At 31.9% G+C, this 16,703-nt stretch overlaps 1 protein-coding gene across 10 annotated transcripts in view; it reads right to left on the bottom strand.

The window, feature by feature from the left end:
* Positions 1 to 16,703, bottom strand: part of LOC148229090 (long-chain-fatty-acid--CoA ligase 6) — a 51,199-nt gene continuing 34,496 nt past the window's right edge. For all 10 annotated transcript variants that reach the window (XM_088198871.1, XM_088198870.1, XM_088198872.1 and 7 more), the window contains 11 exons: positions 6,002 to 6,125; positions 5,663 to 5,932; positions 4,184 to 4,383; positions 3,915 to 4,115; positions 3,634 to 3,851; positions 3,415 to 3,565; positions 3,231 to 3,341; positions 2,990 to 3,157; positions 1,356 to 1,499; positions 1,113 to 1,286; positions 1 to 1,036 (listed from right to left, as the gene is read on the bottom strand). In XM_088198871.1, the coding sequence (XP_088054997.1) occupies positions 899 to 1,036; positions 1,113 to 1,286; positions 1,356 to 1,499; positions 2,990 to 3,157; positions 3,231 to 3,341; positions 3,415 to 3,565; positions 3,634 to 3,851; positions 3,915 to 4,115; positions 4,184 to 4,383; positions 5,663 to 5,932; positions 6,002 to 6,125 (1,899 nt within the window). In that variant the 3' untranslated portion in view covers positions 1 to 898. The remainder of the gene's footprint in view (positions 1,037 to 1,112; positions 1,287 to 1,355; positions 1,500 to 2,989; positions 3,158 to 3,230; positions 3,342 to 3,414; positions 3,566 to 3,633; positions 3,852 to 3,914; positions 4,116 to 4,183; positions 4,384 to 5,662; positions 5,933 to 6,001; positions 6,126 to 16,703) is intronic.

Below are 16,703 nucleotides of genomic sequence, written 5' to 3'. Positions count from 1 at the left end.
CCACATAATATATATTTTTTATTTAGAACTTATCCTATAACAACTGTAAATGCAGATTACAAGCACACTTCATATTGTTAAATATATTACACAAATGGGATATATATATTTTTTCATTAAGAGTCGTTGAAAGTGTTACTTTTGATCAAAATCATACAAAATCTATTTGAAGTACGTTTTCTAATTAATTTATATAGAGACAAACTTTCATTGAATTGACTTAGTTGTATTAATATCATTAAGTGATCTTACCGCCATGCGTTTTTTAACAACCTTCTGAAGTCAAGTATTGCATTAGATATGCAATGAGCTTACCGATTAAAATGGTTCCTTTAAGTACACATAAAAAAATAATTAACGATACTACTAGCAACCATTGAATGAGTTCAATTTACATTATTTATTATTCAATACGTTAAATTAAGTAACAATAACAACAAATGTATATTAATTACTATACAATTTCGTAAATGACTGAAATTTGAAATTAAAAAAAAACAACCCAACATTTAAGTAAATCAAATTAACATAAAAAAATGATTTTACAAATCGTAACAAAAGTTATCAAAATAATAAAAAAAAAATACAACTCTCTAACTACACATCATTATTTACACATTCAACAATAGTTGTTATGTACAAACATACATTCACTCGTTGATTGTTGAAGCCGATTTGTCGATTGTTTTATAACAAATACCTAATTGGTCACCGAATAGCATTTTACAAAATTGTACTCAAAATCATTCAAAAGCCCGGTAACAATCTTCAATTTAAAAAATATATTTTCATAGATGCGTCGAGAGGAACTTTCGAATCATACATCGTCCACATTCATTTAATCTCTAATTTATTATACCATAATTTTTCTATTATTTTCCAAGTGCATGTGATAGTTTTACATGAGGTTTTTATACATGTCTTCTATCTGAGGTTTAAAGTACGATTTAATCTGAGGCCTCTTTGACTTGAAAGTGGGCGTTAAAAGTCCATTCTGGACGGAGAATGGATCGGGATGCAAATAGATATCCTTTACCTTAAAAAACACGTAAAAAAATATTAAATATTTATAATTCATAATATAAATATTAAATAATAAATAAATAAATTACTTGTTCGAAGCTCTTGAGTCCACCTTCTTTGCCCCAAGCGAGCATGTCCTGCATGATCAATTGTTTAACCTCCGGATTATTACATAATACCGACAAAGTACCAGGAATCTTGTTTTCTAAAGCCCAGCATTTCACAACATCAACGTCCGGCACGACGATAGCAACAATGCATGACTAAAAATTTGTTAAATTAATATTTATACATTTAAATAATATTTAAAACACTACTAGATAGATACACACCTTCAACGATTCACCATGAACAAAAACTTGTTCGATATACTGACTTCTGATGTATATGTTTTCAATCTTTTCGGGAACAATGTATTCACCTTGTGACAATTTGAAGATATGTTTTCTCCTGTCGATAATTTTTAGTGTTCCATTCTAAAAGAAAATAATATAATTAAAATAAATTAATAGCGCTTTCAATTTATTATTCAAAATAATAGTATTGGCAATTTGGTATTGACATTATTATTAATTGATAATAAAAAAAGACCTGAAGAAATATGGTCATTCATTCAAAGTCGAACTGAATGGTTTAATGCTTAGTTTATAGTGTAATATATGATTGAATGTTAATAGATGTTTGCGAATTTTTACTTAGTAGAACATTTTTTCTAAATATAATAAACAAGCAAGTCAATTTTCGATTTAAGTTGCCGACATGTATGACCAATTATTCGTCTGACTATTTCGTGTTTCAAAGAATAAGAAGCTTTTAAGAAATCTTCCTTACATTCTGGTACTTCTAAAAATATTTTTTACGCTGATCCTTTTTTCTGTTATCTACATGTACAAATAAAAATCAATAAGATGAATGTGTACAAAATCATTCATTCATTAAAATATCGAATAAAATAGAAATATGCATTTTTCGTGTTACAAAGAAGAAGAAGCTTTTAAACAATCTTCCTTACATTCAGGTACTTCTAAAAATACTTGATACGCTGATCCTTAATTGTATAGTAGTACTAAAAAAAATCAATAATATGACTGTACTAATAAAACCATTTTGTCGCATTTATGTTTTTATTTTCATACATTTACTATATTGTCAGAAAAAATAATTTGTAAACACTGCGCTAGATCTTTTTTCTTTTATAACAATAAGTCTAGAAAATTATCATCTTTGATCGACCGCTTCTGAATTTATAATATCCTAAATAATTATATCAGGAGCCAGAGCATCACTAGCCAATTTATTATTCTGTATTTTTTCAGTTACGATTTTTCAAAAGAACGTTATGATAAAGGACTGCATAGAAAATTGTAAATCTGTTTGTTTAAAATGCTACATATTTTTTTCTAAAAACAGATTTATGTGATTTATTTTAAATATTGCTCATTTATTATTTATTTCAGAATATCTCAATAATTATTATTTTCGAAAGATATATCTCTCGTATACTTATCTCTATTCATGTTAAAAGTAACATAGAATATATTTTAGCTATAAATGTTTATGTAAATACGTGAATAAGAAACACTGCATAATATTTTTTTACAGATATTCTATGCCGATAACACTACTTAGATTGATCACTTACAATGAGCATTATAGTTCTAGTTTTTATAGTTCTAAGCCATGAAAATATCTTTTACAACAAATAAAATGTACGAATTAAAGAAAAAAATTTTTTTTCAGTACTCCCGATATATCATTCTGTAATACTGAAGGTTGATTTTTGTCACAATACCGGTATTGTAATCCCTAATTTTTATTATAATTTTTAGCACACAAAAAATATTTTAAGAGAACATAATTTTTTTTTAAACAGGTACCTTTGTGGAGGAGAACGGCACAGGACGTAATGTGCCGACAAATGTCCTCAACCCGCAGATAAATGTTAATAATAAAATATTCAACTTACTGGTAGCCACTGTCCAACATCACCGGTATGATGCCAGCCCTGATCGTCTATCACCTCGCGAGTCTTCTCGGGATCTTTATAGTATCCTTTGAACACATTAGTGCCTTTGACGCAAATTTCTCCCTGTCCTTGTGAAGCGTAGTATTCCATTTCAGGTACGTCGACGAGCTATAAAATTCATTCATATAATACACATTCTACAATAAATCATTTTATATATGTACATAAAAACAATATTTACTTTAACGTGATTGCATGACACTGGCGGTCCGACGTGCTCAGGGAAGTGATCTCCTTGAACAGTCAAAGTGATAGGCGCCGTGCACTCGGTTTGACCGTAACCTTCCACAATCTAAAAAAAAAGATACACAACAATGCATAAACGACTCGTAAAAGGTTAATTGTTAATATTTAAATATATTTACCAGACACCCAAGGGCGCACCGCGCGAAAGTTAAAACGTTTCCAGCCAAAGGAGCGCTTCCGACGACCATGAGCCTCATACGTCCGCCCATTCCTTCTTGAATCTTTCTAAAGACCAGCTTATCCCAGATTGAATTGTTGCGAACGATTCCCCTGAAAATTATATTGTGTTATTGCTACTATTTCTTTTTAGTATGTTATTATAGCTCTTGTTTATTTACCTTTTAATTTCGGATTCTTTAGCTGCAAGAGCCATGTTGAAAATAGTCTTTTTGATGCACGAATTTGAGATCTCGGCTTGAGCCCTATCGTAAAGACGGTTCAAGAGTCTCGGAACCGCCGCAAACGTAGTCGGACGCAGGGCTTTCATGTCATCGGCTAGATGTTTAATATCGCCGCTGTAAAATCCGACGGAACCTCCGACCATATAAATGGCATTCTGAAAGATAAGATAATAACACGTTAGTTGTTTACTAACAGCAATAAGAATTAAAAATCTTACCTCACAACACCTCTCGAGCATGTGAGCCAATGGCAAGAACGACAGCAGAACGTCGTTCTTATTAGGCTTATGGACACCCAATTGATTCATGACGCTGCAGAGTGCCGCCATCACATTCTCGTGCGTCAGCATCACGCCTTTCGGATTGCCGGTGGTTCCGGAAGTGTAGCACACTGTGCACAAATCGTGCGGTTTAGGCGGCTAAAATAAATATAAACTATTAGTAATCAATCTATATAATAAGATCATAAAAGTTATGTTTCACGTACGACTAGCGGAGCGTCTCTCTGAGAACCACTGACTTCTACGTCGGAGAATCTCAATACTTCGACGCCGCGATTCCTCGCTCTTTGCAAAGTAGCCGGGCGAATTTCTTTCACTACGACCAACTTGCGGAGACTCCTCGGCGACTTATCCAAGAGAAGATTGGCCTTTCGGTCATCCTCGCATATCACAATCGATATATCAGCTGAAAAATGACAAGATTATTAATTGCAGTTTGTCTTTCAATCTTTATTACTAATATTTTAAACTATTTTATTATGTTTTCTTCAATCAATCTAATAAAATTAAGACCTTATTATGAAATTTACATGATAATTACTCAAAAGATTGGTAGCCTTATTATATTTCTGAGCAATTTTGTTGTAGAGCACTTTGATTGAAGCAATGATAAATGATTTATCTTTACGCCTTCTTTTTCTTTATCATCACAATATAAATTATATGAATAGTCAATTTTATGTTAAGAACATTCTCATCAACAGACATTATAAGATATTCAATAAGAATTATTATATCCGTATTTCTAGAGAATGGCCTCGCATTCTCATCCTTTCAACACCTCAAGGATACACGATAATTTTTCCTGAGTGAAAGGAAATGAAAGATCATGAATTTAATTGTCACTGTGACAATACAGAATCAACTCATGATTATTGTTACAAGCAATGATAGGCAGTTTTTAAAGAGAATGTACAAAGAGAACGAAGGATTTTCTTGTACCTTAATTAGAATACAAGTTAAATTCCACCCTTGATACGAATTTTATACTAAATACCCAGAAAAAAGGTCGTTTTTATATATTTACATTAATAGTATCATTCTACAACGTACTTTCGTTTTTATTTCAATAACATTAATTAAAATCTGAATAAGATTTTTCCATATTGTATCAAGTCTTTGTTTTTTATGATTGATCCACAGTATTTCTCTGTCGTTACCATCTTGATTATTTAAGCAATTCAAGCCTAATTATTCCAATGAATGTTCAATTTTTATATAATAACGGTTTTGGAGATGTTTTTGCTTTCTGCTTCTTTAATAACCATTGCATTTGACGTTTTTTTGTTATCATACAATATCAATTTTTATTTTTTAGTTAGGCGTATTTGTTTTTTGTACAGGCAAAGTCACACATTCATACGAGTATATCCTATATTTCCAAACCTTCCAGATTTTTAGATGCATCTTTGGACACTCAACCATAAGAAACTAGTCTTGTTAGCTGTTATTTGAATTATTATCTTTAGCATTTATTCATCACAATTTTAGGCGTTTCACTTCAAAGTTTGCCTTCAACACATAAATCACCCGATTTTAATCGCTTAAACTGAACAAATTTGGTTGCCGAATGTTTTTGAATGCCGCAAAAATAAATAATAAATGCGTGGAATATATACCGAAAGAAATTTTTGATGTCCGATGATACAATATAAGTGGGAACAAAATTTTGTATTGCACAGTACCTTGCGTTATGATGAACGAACAAGCGTCAGGTCCCAATGTGTCGTACAACGGCACCAGTACCATGGAATAGCAATAGACTGCCTGCTCGGTTATGATCCATTCCGGGCAGTTCTGAGCATAGATTCCCACGAATGTGTTCGTTCCGGGCGTGAGACCATGAGCGAGCAGTCCAGAACCGAAGTTCTTGGCTCTGAGCAGAGTTTCGTTGTAGTTCGCCCATGTATATGGCTTGTTCGGGCCCTCTCTCCAGCCGATGCATGGTCCGTTATCTGTAATATAAGACACAATCAAAATTTGCTCGGATGTTGTCAAATATCCAGTCGAACCATATTACTCACTCGATTCCTTTGCACCCCTTCTGAAGCCCTCGAACAAAGTTCTGGTATCTTCATGGAAATAGCTGAGGAACTTTCCGTTTTTCGCCTCCTTGTAGAACTTCGACACTCTAATGACGTCGGCGCCCTGAAACAATGAAAGAAGGATAATCGTTAGATTTTAGTATTAAGGCTGTGTGTAAGGTCTAAGCAACTTTCTCCACGTTTATGTATCACGCTTAACGGTTAAGCGGTTCAACTCGCTATAAATTGAGACTCATTAACATGTAAATGCATACATTTTAGAGAGAAACAGCAGAGTAAGAGTGTCGTTAACCTTTTAAACGCCACACAGATTAATTGTGTTTTATGGCGACCGTGGCTCGAACGACTACAGTGCTTGTTGTTTACGTGGTAATACTATTTTATGAATACTTACATATATATTATGATTCTATTTAACACTTGCTTTGTAAACCCATTTTTTTATGATTGAGTATGATTGACTTAAAATTATTTAAGATTTTATAATGGATTTTTAACCCTTTGTTTGCCAAAATTTGATATATCGGCTTTTGTACTTTAATAAAAATTATAAGATACTACGTTATTATTGAAGAAAGAGTCGGATACATTTTTAATGGGCTGTAGAATTTTTTCTTTAGGGGTAAATAACATTTTATTATTAAAATTAGTATTATTAGTAGAAAATTTCATATTTTCCTTGTAGGTTCTCATATTTTTTGGCAAAAAAATCGAATTCAATTAAAATTCGTGTTATTAAAAAATCACTAATTGGTTTCTGTGCAAGATTTTTGCGACAAAGATAAGATATAAAATTACAATTTCAAAAAAACGCTTAGTTTTTGTCCATTTAATTTACATACATACATATTTTATTTCACACGTATTTTTATTGCATATAACGAAAAAAATTATAGTGGCGCGTACATCCAAAAAATATGTACACCGTCCAAGATTAATTGTTCCAGCTCCTCGTAGATATCGCCGAAAACATTTTTATGTCTGACAAGCTCATTGAGAAGTTGGATGTTTTGAGTAAAGAGAGTGTTCTCGAACGATGACGTCCTGACCGCAACGTGCAAGAATAAAGGATACAATCGCGACTCTTTAGAGAAATCTACTGAAAATCACTGAGCAAAATAATTGACAATTATTCCTAGTTGATTTTGGTAAATCATTAGAGGTTTTAAATGCAATATATTTTGCAATGCAATGCAATATATTAATAAGAATTTGTGCTACACTTCACAGAAAATGCTTGATGTGTAAATCATCGGCAGATCTAATTTTATAATTATGTAGCTGTTTTCTAAATTTAAATTAAGTATTTATAATCGATTTTTCCTCTTTGAATTTTTTGGTTACCATTATTAGTTTATATTTATTTTAAATTTACTTCAAAACCCCAAACACATACATACAGTAGACCCCGCAATAACGCGGTAAATTGGGAACGTGCTATTTGGGTGCGTGTAGTCGGGGGACTAAAAAATACTCTTATAATTTTTTGCAACACGCACGTACGAATCAGGCTTTATGTGTGGCTCACCCACACATAAAGAAACGGGCACCCAAATGGCACGTCCGTGTTATTGGGGGGCTCTATTGTATTGTATATGTTAGCTGACTATGAATATGTGCATAATAAATGTTTAATCTAGTTTTATACGATAATATATTTTGAAACGAAGTTCGTTTATATATGATTACAAATAAATATGTAGTAAATAACTAAATTTCAACCTATAAGAAAATGGACACAATCCGAATTATTTTTCCCAAAATAATAGTATGGGCTATAGTGATAATAGTCAGAAACAACAGAACATGTGAACAATGCGCGAAAAAATCCACTTCTCGGAAGTCAAACATTAACGACAAAAGCAATGGAAATGCTTAGAGCGCATATTATTTTTTTAGACCGATTTCTTTCAATTTATCTAGATTTTAAAATCAGCTTAGTACTAAATTTTGTTTTGAATAAGCTTTTTTGTTTATTTAAATGTCTAGATTTTGACTTCTACATATTACCCAAAAATGAGACAGTTGAAGCTTATTTTATTACCGTTAATAAAACGTTGTCATGCAATGAACATCAACAGGAGATCTGGAAAATGTAGCAATAATGAAAGGTCGATCAATTACCTCTAGCTATTTTTACGAAGACAACGAATCCGCATTTGTGAGTAATACTCTGAAACACTTTTAGTTCGTGAACATATAAAACATATTCTGAGTTTACAATTGCCACATATATGTCGTTTATAAAGAGAAGGCAGACCAGGGGACTCAAATTGATTCCCTGCGGTACTCCAGAATGAGCGAGTACCATATTAAATATATTTTTTTATTAAATATCTATTTATAAATCAAAAGGAATGTTAACATTCTAAAAGGACTAGAACACTCTTGCGAGTCTAGCAGTTCGGTGGCGAAATACGCGAAATTTCAGATAATACACACGTCTTATGGTCTATTTTCAGACGACACAACCATCTGTCGCCTTGTGTCACGTAGCGAACACCACAATTAAGTTTAGTTTTACGATCCATAGCAAGCTTCTAGAATTTTCTAAACTTATAGTAAACCTAATAATGTGATTTTAGTATTATTATTGTATTAAAATAGAGAAACCTTATCGATTCGAATGCTAACAGTAATCGTGTCATTGAACCGACTAAGCCGTAAGGTTCTAAACTGGGGTTGAGACTTGAGAGACCATACTAATTATAACAATGTTCCGATTCATAATTCCTGTTTCTTGGCGTTCAAAGAGGTCGTACTAAAACTGAAGATGGTCCTTTGTACAATGCGTCATATTTGTACACTGACATTGTCCACCTTCAGTGGATGTTAAATGGAGCCAGTCATTAGCGACAAGGCGTAAGGTCAGCAACGACGATGGAACATCTGGCATTGTGATCAGTTCTTGAATCTTGGCAGCTCTCGTCCGGCGAGACAAATTTCTTGGATAATTCTCGATGATTAATGCCCAGAGATCGACCACCCTATCTATATCGGTTCGATAAAGTGATTTATGAACTATAAAAATTCTCTCGCGAAGAAAGTTTCGATATCAAGATCGTCCATAATCATAAATACAAATACCGATTAATTGTGAAATGTTACTTGATATAAATAGCCCGGCTCTAGAAGACCTCGCATATAATAATAATTCTCGGATGTGTGTATAACTATTTATGTATCGGGAAGACCTTAAATGTTAGTTGTCGCCAAAAATAAACCGCGAATCGTTATTTTTGAGTAACGTGTTTTTTTAAAGAAAGAACAGATTAAGTAATCGCATTAGCGCAGATGAGATAATTTGAGGAGATTTTTGTTTTAGTTTGTGATTTTTATCTGGAGCCTGGTTTGGATCGGAGCCAAGGAGTACGAGGTCGTGGATGGGCGTCAGCTGATCGTCAGGATGGACGAAGGTCATTTGGTGATGAATTTTCATAGTGCTGTGTGTTTGTTTTAAATTTAAATTAATTTAAATGTAAACTTTTATAATAAAATAAGAAAACAATACAAAATATTCGGCATTTGATTTAAATAATGAAACACAACAAAACTTAAACGATAGAACTTCAGCATTATTTATATACTTAGAAAAGCCTTTTGACACAGTAGACACCATAACATATTATTAGAGAAATTAAAACCAACGCTAAATTTATTAAAAATCTATTTAAATAATAGACAACATGTAGATGTAATAAATGGTACACAAAGAGAATGTGAGGTGGTGAAGTGTGGAATTCCACAGGGTTTAATTTTGGGACCATTATTATTTAATCTATACATAAATGATTATGCTGATGACACAGTGCTAATATATAACTAAAACAAACAAAGATATGCAAAGAAACATGCAGAGTGATTTGATCCATATTAGTGAATGGATGAGATTAAACAAACTAGCTACATGATATTTAATGATAATTATGATATCACTGTAAATAATATAAAATACTTAGGTCTACTATTAGATACAAATTATATTATCGTATAAAACTAGATTTTAAACTTGTATTATGCACATATTCATAGTCATATAACATATGTCTTGCGTTTGGAGATTTACAAGTAAATTTAAATTAAAATCAGTTACTCAAAATAGTTCTATTAAAAAAATGGTTAAATTTGCTCTTTCGTTGCTCACACGAATGACATATATAATAACTACATTTTTTCCTATAACTATTCTACTAAAATATTAACTAATAATCGTAACCAAAAAAATTCTAGAAAGCAAATCGATTATAAATACTAAATTTAAATTCATAAAACAGCTAAATAATTAAGAAATTATATCTATTGATAATTACATATTCCTCAACCATTTTCTGTAAAGTTTTGCACAGATTCTTTAAAATATATTGCATTTAAAACCTTTAATGATTTACCAAAATCAGCTAGGGATAATAGCAAAGAACTTAAAAAATATTTGTTTAATAATTTAATCAAATAAATAATACATATATCATATTATTACATAATTGTTAGTTTTACCTTTTAATTCTTATTTTTATTATAAATTCTTTTAAAATTTAATAATAAATATTTTAAGTGCACTTATTATATTTTTCTAAACGTATATTTATAATTTAAATGAATAAAATTGCAACCGCAGAATGAGTTATTTCTTACTCATGCGGAATTACGTATATAAAAAAAATAATTACGTAAATAAAGAAACATCACTGTACAGATTATTTAAGGATAGATAAGTTAATTATAAAATATTTTCGTAAATATTGAAATGAGCTTTGATATTTGAAAAAAGGATAATATTTTTTTGGTATCTAAAAAGTTTTTTATCTCAGCGCTCATATAAGTTACAATACCAATTAAAAAAATCTGCAAACAAAAATGGCTTAACAAAACTGTAGTGAACTTATGTAACAGCAACATAACTTTCGAAAGCCATCAATTACCCAATTACTTTTATTCATAACCTACGAGACGTCTATAAAAATACACTATTGTTTTGTTAAACATATTCTTTGTAATTATCGGACTTTCGATAAACTTCGCAATTACAAATTTGCCTTCACCCTCGTTCGTCCAAGTTTTCTCGAAGAACCAGTAATGTGACACTTGATCACATTGTCAATAACTCTTGTAATTACAGCACGAACTGAGTTCAACTAAATACTGTTTCATCTGTCCCTGATGTAATTTCAAACAAACAGAAAATTAAATTTAATACTAATGGCCTTGTTATACATATGTTTTGTAATTATCGGACTATCCACCTTAAAAGTTAAGCTTTTACAAAGAGCTTAACATTAACGCAATTGGCTCCAAATTCGTCTAAGCTTCCTTGAACGACCAGTAAAAACAACACGACACTTGATTGCATCGCCAAAACTCGACAATAACGATACGGGCTAACTCAAATAAATACTGTTTTATCTGTCCTTGGTGTAATTTTTAATAACAGAAAATTCGATCAAAAACGAATGGCCTTATTGTAAATATGTTTTGTAATTATTGAACTGTCGCCCAAATGTGGGACCACCTTAAAGGTTAAACTTTTATGAAAAGCTAGACACTAACGCGATTAGCTCCAAATTTGTCTATTCCCTCATTCGTCCAAGCTTCCTTGAATGACTAGTAAACACAATATGACACTTGATCACACCGCCAATTACTCGTCAATTACGACACGACTGTTTCATCTGTCTCTAATGTATGTTTTAAACAGAAAATTTAATCAAATACTTATGGATTTGTTGTACGTATCCTTTGTAAGGTAATGGGACGCAACAGAACATGTTGAATCAGAACTGTGGCAAAATAACAACGAAAAAGCGAACAAAGGATCAGAATAAACAATGTAACATTTTATAACATCGCAAATAATTAATTTTATATTGGCAACTAATTATTTGACTGTCACCCAAGCGTGGGGTCACCTTAAAAGTTAAGCTTTTACGAAGAGATGTAACCAATATAAAAAATGTGACACTTAATCACATGCCAATCACTTTAAAATAACTCTTGCAACTATGACTGTTTATAAACTAAAACTGGTACACTATATTAAAAAGTTATGATGGATACACGTCAATGGAGCTCCGCAAGGTTGCAACCTAGGACCATTGTTGTTCCTATTATTCATATGCGACATAGACATTGTCATTAGAAACTATTTTTTGATATGTGCAAAAGCGTTTGAACGACTTCTGATTCGTTGTCTTTACAGATAGATCTAGATTCCTTTTTGAGATGCTGCTAGCAGCCTCGGAAAGTAGCATATCGTGTGGTTTTCAGGATAAAAATGAACTGATCAGAGATTTTTCAACTGAAGACCTCGGAATTACGTTTGAAAGGAAGAGGAAATTCTCTCTACAATTCAATAAAATTGATGCTAAATCTCTTGAGATTTTCGGCCTTCCTGTAAGGAACGCGTTTTACTTTGATAATCCATCAGTGATTTGCGTCTTTTTAACACTTGACTCCATAGCAATCCAAAAATAAGATTTTTAATTCAAAAAATATTTTCTCATGATTGAGAAAATTCAGAATAACAGTCTGATACCTCTATATGAGAGTGATGGGTTATTATTCTTTCTACTATTTTAGAGCCTTTGCTGTGTTCTCGTAAATAGTTATATATTGTCAAGAGTTAAAAATTTTATTCTCTTTTCAAAACATCCTCAAGAAACATGCTTAAGATAAATATCGGTAAAAAAAGTAAAACTATACCAGTATAGTCGTCATCCAGCTTCTTAATACGCTGGTACTTTTCAAGCTTTCTTCAATACAAGTATGTTATTTTTATTTTCGACTATTATGGTGCATTACACGATAACCAAATTTATAAATAAGCAAAAATAGTTAAGAGTGCTATCAAAATAAATGTGAATCACAGTTGTTAAAATATGCAACAGACGATTTAGACTGACATTTAAAATCATCGGTAAATTTATGGTACGCTATGATTTCACGTACTATGCAATATTTAATGATACAGCTTAATTTTGTGACATCTGGGGCGAAAGTGACGAATTTACAAAATACGGTTATTATCTATGTGCACCATGTTGGCCAGAGGTGACCGATCTACCGACACTCGAGCGTGTTTTTCGGGTCGTTAAAATTTTATCGTTAACGAAACGGCGTTCATAATTTGGACCTGGCCCAAAATTCAATCTCAAAAAATATATCAAACGCATTAGCGAATAAATCTTGAAGATTCCTGAAAACTCACTCACTTTAAAGTAAAAGAATTTATTTCACCAAAACCATTCGGCCACTACAGCAACCAGATACGTTTGTTCAGTTTATGGCGATATATTACATGCTCGTCTATGCAAGCAATTAAAATCAGGAGATAAAGAAGATAAGCCTCATTGTAAAAACCTTCAAGTTTTCAATGTAAATCAAAGTAGCGTTGAAATAGCGACTAATCCAGAGATGCTGGTTAAAAAAATAGATAACAAGACTAGTTTCTCATTGTTGAGTGTCCAAAGATGCGTTAAAAAATCTGGAAGGTTTGGAAATATGTATTTAAAGACGTGACACTTTGACTGCATATGGAACAAAAATTTCACTAAATAATATACTATCTATTATATTATTATTCATTAAATGTACTAATACCATAAATGTATATAAACGTGTAATGGGAAATTGTAGCCACTTAGTATAATAATCATATATTCAACCGTATATTTTCGAATTAATTAAAACTATATCAGACTTGACCCCCTATCGATACTTGATAAAACTGGTAGACGCGATTGTCACTCGGTCAAGTTTCGGAACTGAAACGACAGTTGTGAGTGATTAATTCATTATGTTGTGATAACCAGTTGTCATAGATATTGAATTGACAAACGTAAACTGTGCTGAGAAGTAATAATAAATAATAACAGTAGCTACAAAGCTGACGATCGATAGTGGTTAAGAAATTAAATGGAACCTGTCACCAATGAAACGCCTTTCTGAATACGATACATTATATTTAATACTAAATGCGTTCAAACATATGTCATTCACAAGTCAACTTGTATAAATTGCATGACATAGTTGAAATTAGATATTATAATAAATAGAGTAAATTTAAATACATATATGTTATGCAAATGTCAGTCCGAATATTAAACCGATGACCCAAACTAAGCTATGTCGACATTTAAGAGAGACATTTATTATTAGATATTTAAAATCACAAATAGCTGACCTAGCACATAAATAAATTGAGGTTAGAATAATCGGCGTGTATTTGTATTATATTATATAGTTGAACTTAAGGACCCTGCTTAAAAACATTAGCACGAATATATAATTTTTAATTAATAGTTATTTCATGTTGAATATATGTATTATTGAAATTTACATAGCATATAAAAACTATATTTATCTACTCTTTCTGAAGAACCGTCTTCTGATTTATGCATGTAAATATGTATATAACCGCATGTGCTTTCTTTAGTCAGTGGGCAGTAATAGAGGTGCGCTGGGAAAAGGTCAAATTCTCACCGGTCTCACAGTTAAACGACAATAGCCAAAATAAAACATACTCAGACACAATAGATAGCAGACGACTGAGTCACACGACCGAAATTGGAACGACCGAACAGCGTGCCATTTCATCAATCGGACTCACTCCTCATTCAACAGGTTAAACATACGTATGTACGGCACGAGCGACAAAATGGACATTTTGTATATACCATAAATGATAGACGAACAAGTTTATTCATTTATCTATCGACAAATCAAACTATCGATTAAAAAAATTATGTCAGTTGCAGCATGTTTATTTCGCTCAGTTGACAAGATAATGGATAGAAAAGTAGCTATCGGTGTGCTAGTTGCGTTGTTATTTTTTCTGAATAGAAATGGATTATTATTACATAAGTTAACACTTAAATTAGATTTCTCAAGATTTTTATCACTTATTTATATGTCATTACTTAAATATTACTAAAAATCTAAATCGTCGAAGAAATTCTATATTATTGCGTACACTTATCCCTGGATTTACGTGGTAGATACGTTCCAGAAAATATCACCATTTAATTTAATTTAAACAACACTTTTGAATAACAACTAGTTTAGACAAAAGGCCCAACTAACAATAGGATAATCCTAAATACCACGATTGCATAAACTGAACAACATCAGCGTGTTAAGTACCATAAAAACAACCCTTTTGTGCATAAAATATACAATATACAATACGTCTACCGGCGTAAAAACCGCTATTATATTTTACCTCTTACATTAACGACCTTCGGAATGTGTTTATTTTTAAAGACGAAATAGTGTAGTCCATAACGTCTTAGACTAACAACTCTGAGGTTGCAGATTCGAGTTGTAGTGACATTTATTGATTAAAAATTGTATAGCACATAATAAATTATAATTAATAATACAGATGTCACCGATTCCCAAATATTCAGTCTGTTAATACTTGTATTCATAATGTCTGAATGACTTATTCAGTTGGTACAGATTTACCCCGTTGTAACGCATTGGGCATACGTCAGGTTTCAACGGATGATTTAATAATAAAACATTTATTAATTCAAGAATTGAACATATTTCGTTGGTCGATTTCGTTGGTTATACAAGCGATGCACTTGGCCAACCAATTTCTGCATCTCTGATTCGCCAGAGACGACTCAAAAAAATATAAACGATCTTACATTTTGCTACATAGAGTGACTCGAGGCGAGAGGGTCAGAGACAGTAATGTGCATCGAAAGCAGACGTCACTTCTATACCAGCGTTCAGTCTACAAAATCATTATATCTCGACAATATTTCGCTTTGGTAAATTGTACAACTTTACTGAATAAATTGTTAATAGCTTTCCAACGTCTATGTTGGCTGCAAAGTCAAAGAAGTCGAAGGAGGCATAGAACGAGATTTGTAATAAAACGATCGAATATTATACAAAATATTCAACGACACGCGTGCACTTCAAAAATCAACACGCTGCAAGGGCAGAGGTTCCGTATGTAGGTCAAGTGCAGGAAGTGGAAGTAAGCGATTTTAACACATGCGTTTGTACATCGCCGCTTTACACGTATAGAATAAAAAATGTATGATTTTGATTTATTTAAAAAAATTAAGCGCGTATATCGAGGGATACGTATAATATATTCATCAATTAGGTTATCGATAAGGCATGTCAGTTATAACCAATCTTCAATTTAAATATTTTTTTTAAACATGGCAAAAAAATCGAGTGATACTAAGAACGAAGAAATACATGTGGACAACCCTCATATACGACTTAGTGAAGGTGTATGCAGTTGTATACCTGCCAAAAAAACTGTTATTTACCGGAGAAATGCCAAAATATGGACTGAGGAAAAACGACGAGCTATGATAAGAGTAAAATAAATTAATTATACTTTGAAAAAATTCTTCCGACTACTGTGCGAAATCGATGTAGGGGTGCTTCTTATATTCCGTAATGGAAGGTATCCACTTCATCGATAAAACAGTGAATTCGGTGAATTATAAAACTGTCTTGAAATCTTTATTTGAAAAACATTTGGGCTCAAATTTTGACTGTAGCTACATGGATGTCTCTGCATCATGTCAGTATAAATATTAAATATAAAATAAATTTATTTCTAGACGTAACTGTGTGAATGATCTGGGGGGTGCTTCTTATATTCCGGAATGGAGGGTATCCACTTCATCGACGGAACAGTAAATGCGGTGGATTA

Source organism: Plectrocnemia conspersa, unplaced genomic scaffold, assembly GCF_051122295.1.
Source record: "Plectrocnemia conspersa isolate PC_06_02 unplaced genomic scaffold, ASM5112229v1 ptg000011l, whole genome shotgun sequence".
NCBI classification, from domain to species: Eukaryota; Metazoa; Arthropoda; class Insecta; order Trichoptera; family Polycentropodidae; genus Plectrocnemia; species Plectrocnemia conspersa.
The sequence above is the reverse complement of the archived record's forward strand: the minus strand, read 5'-3'. Positions and strand labels throughout refer to the sequence as shown.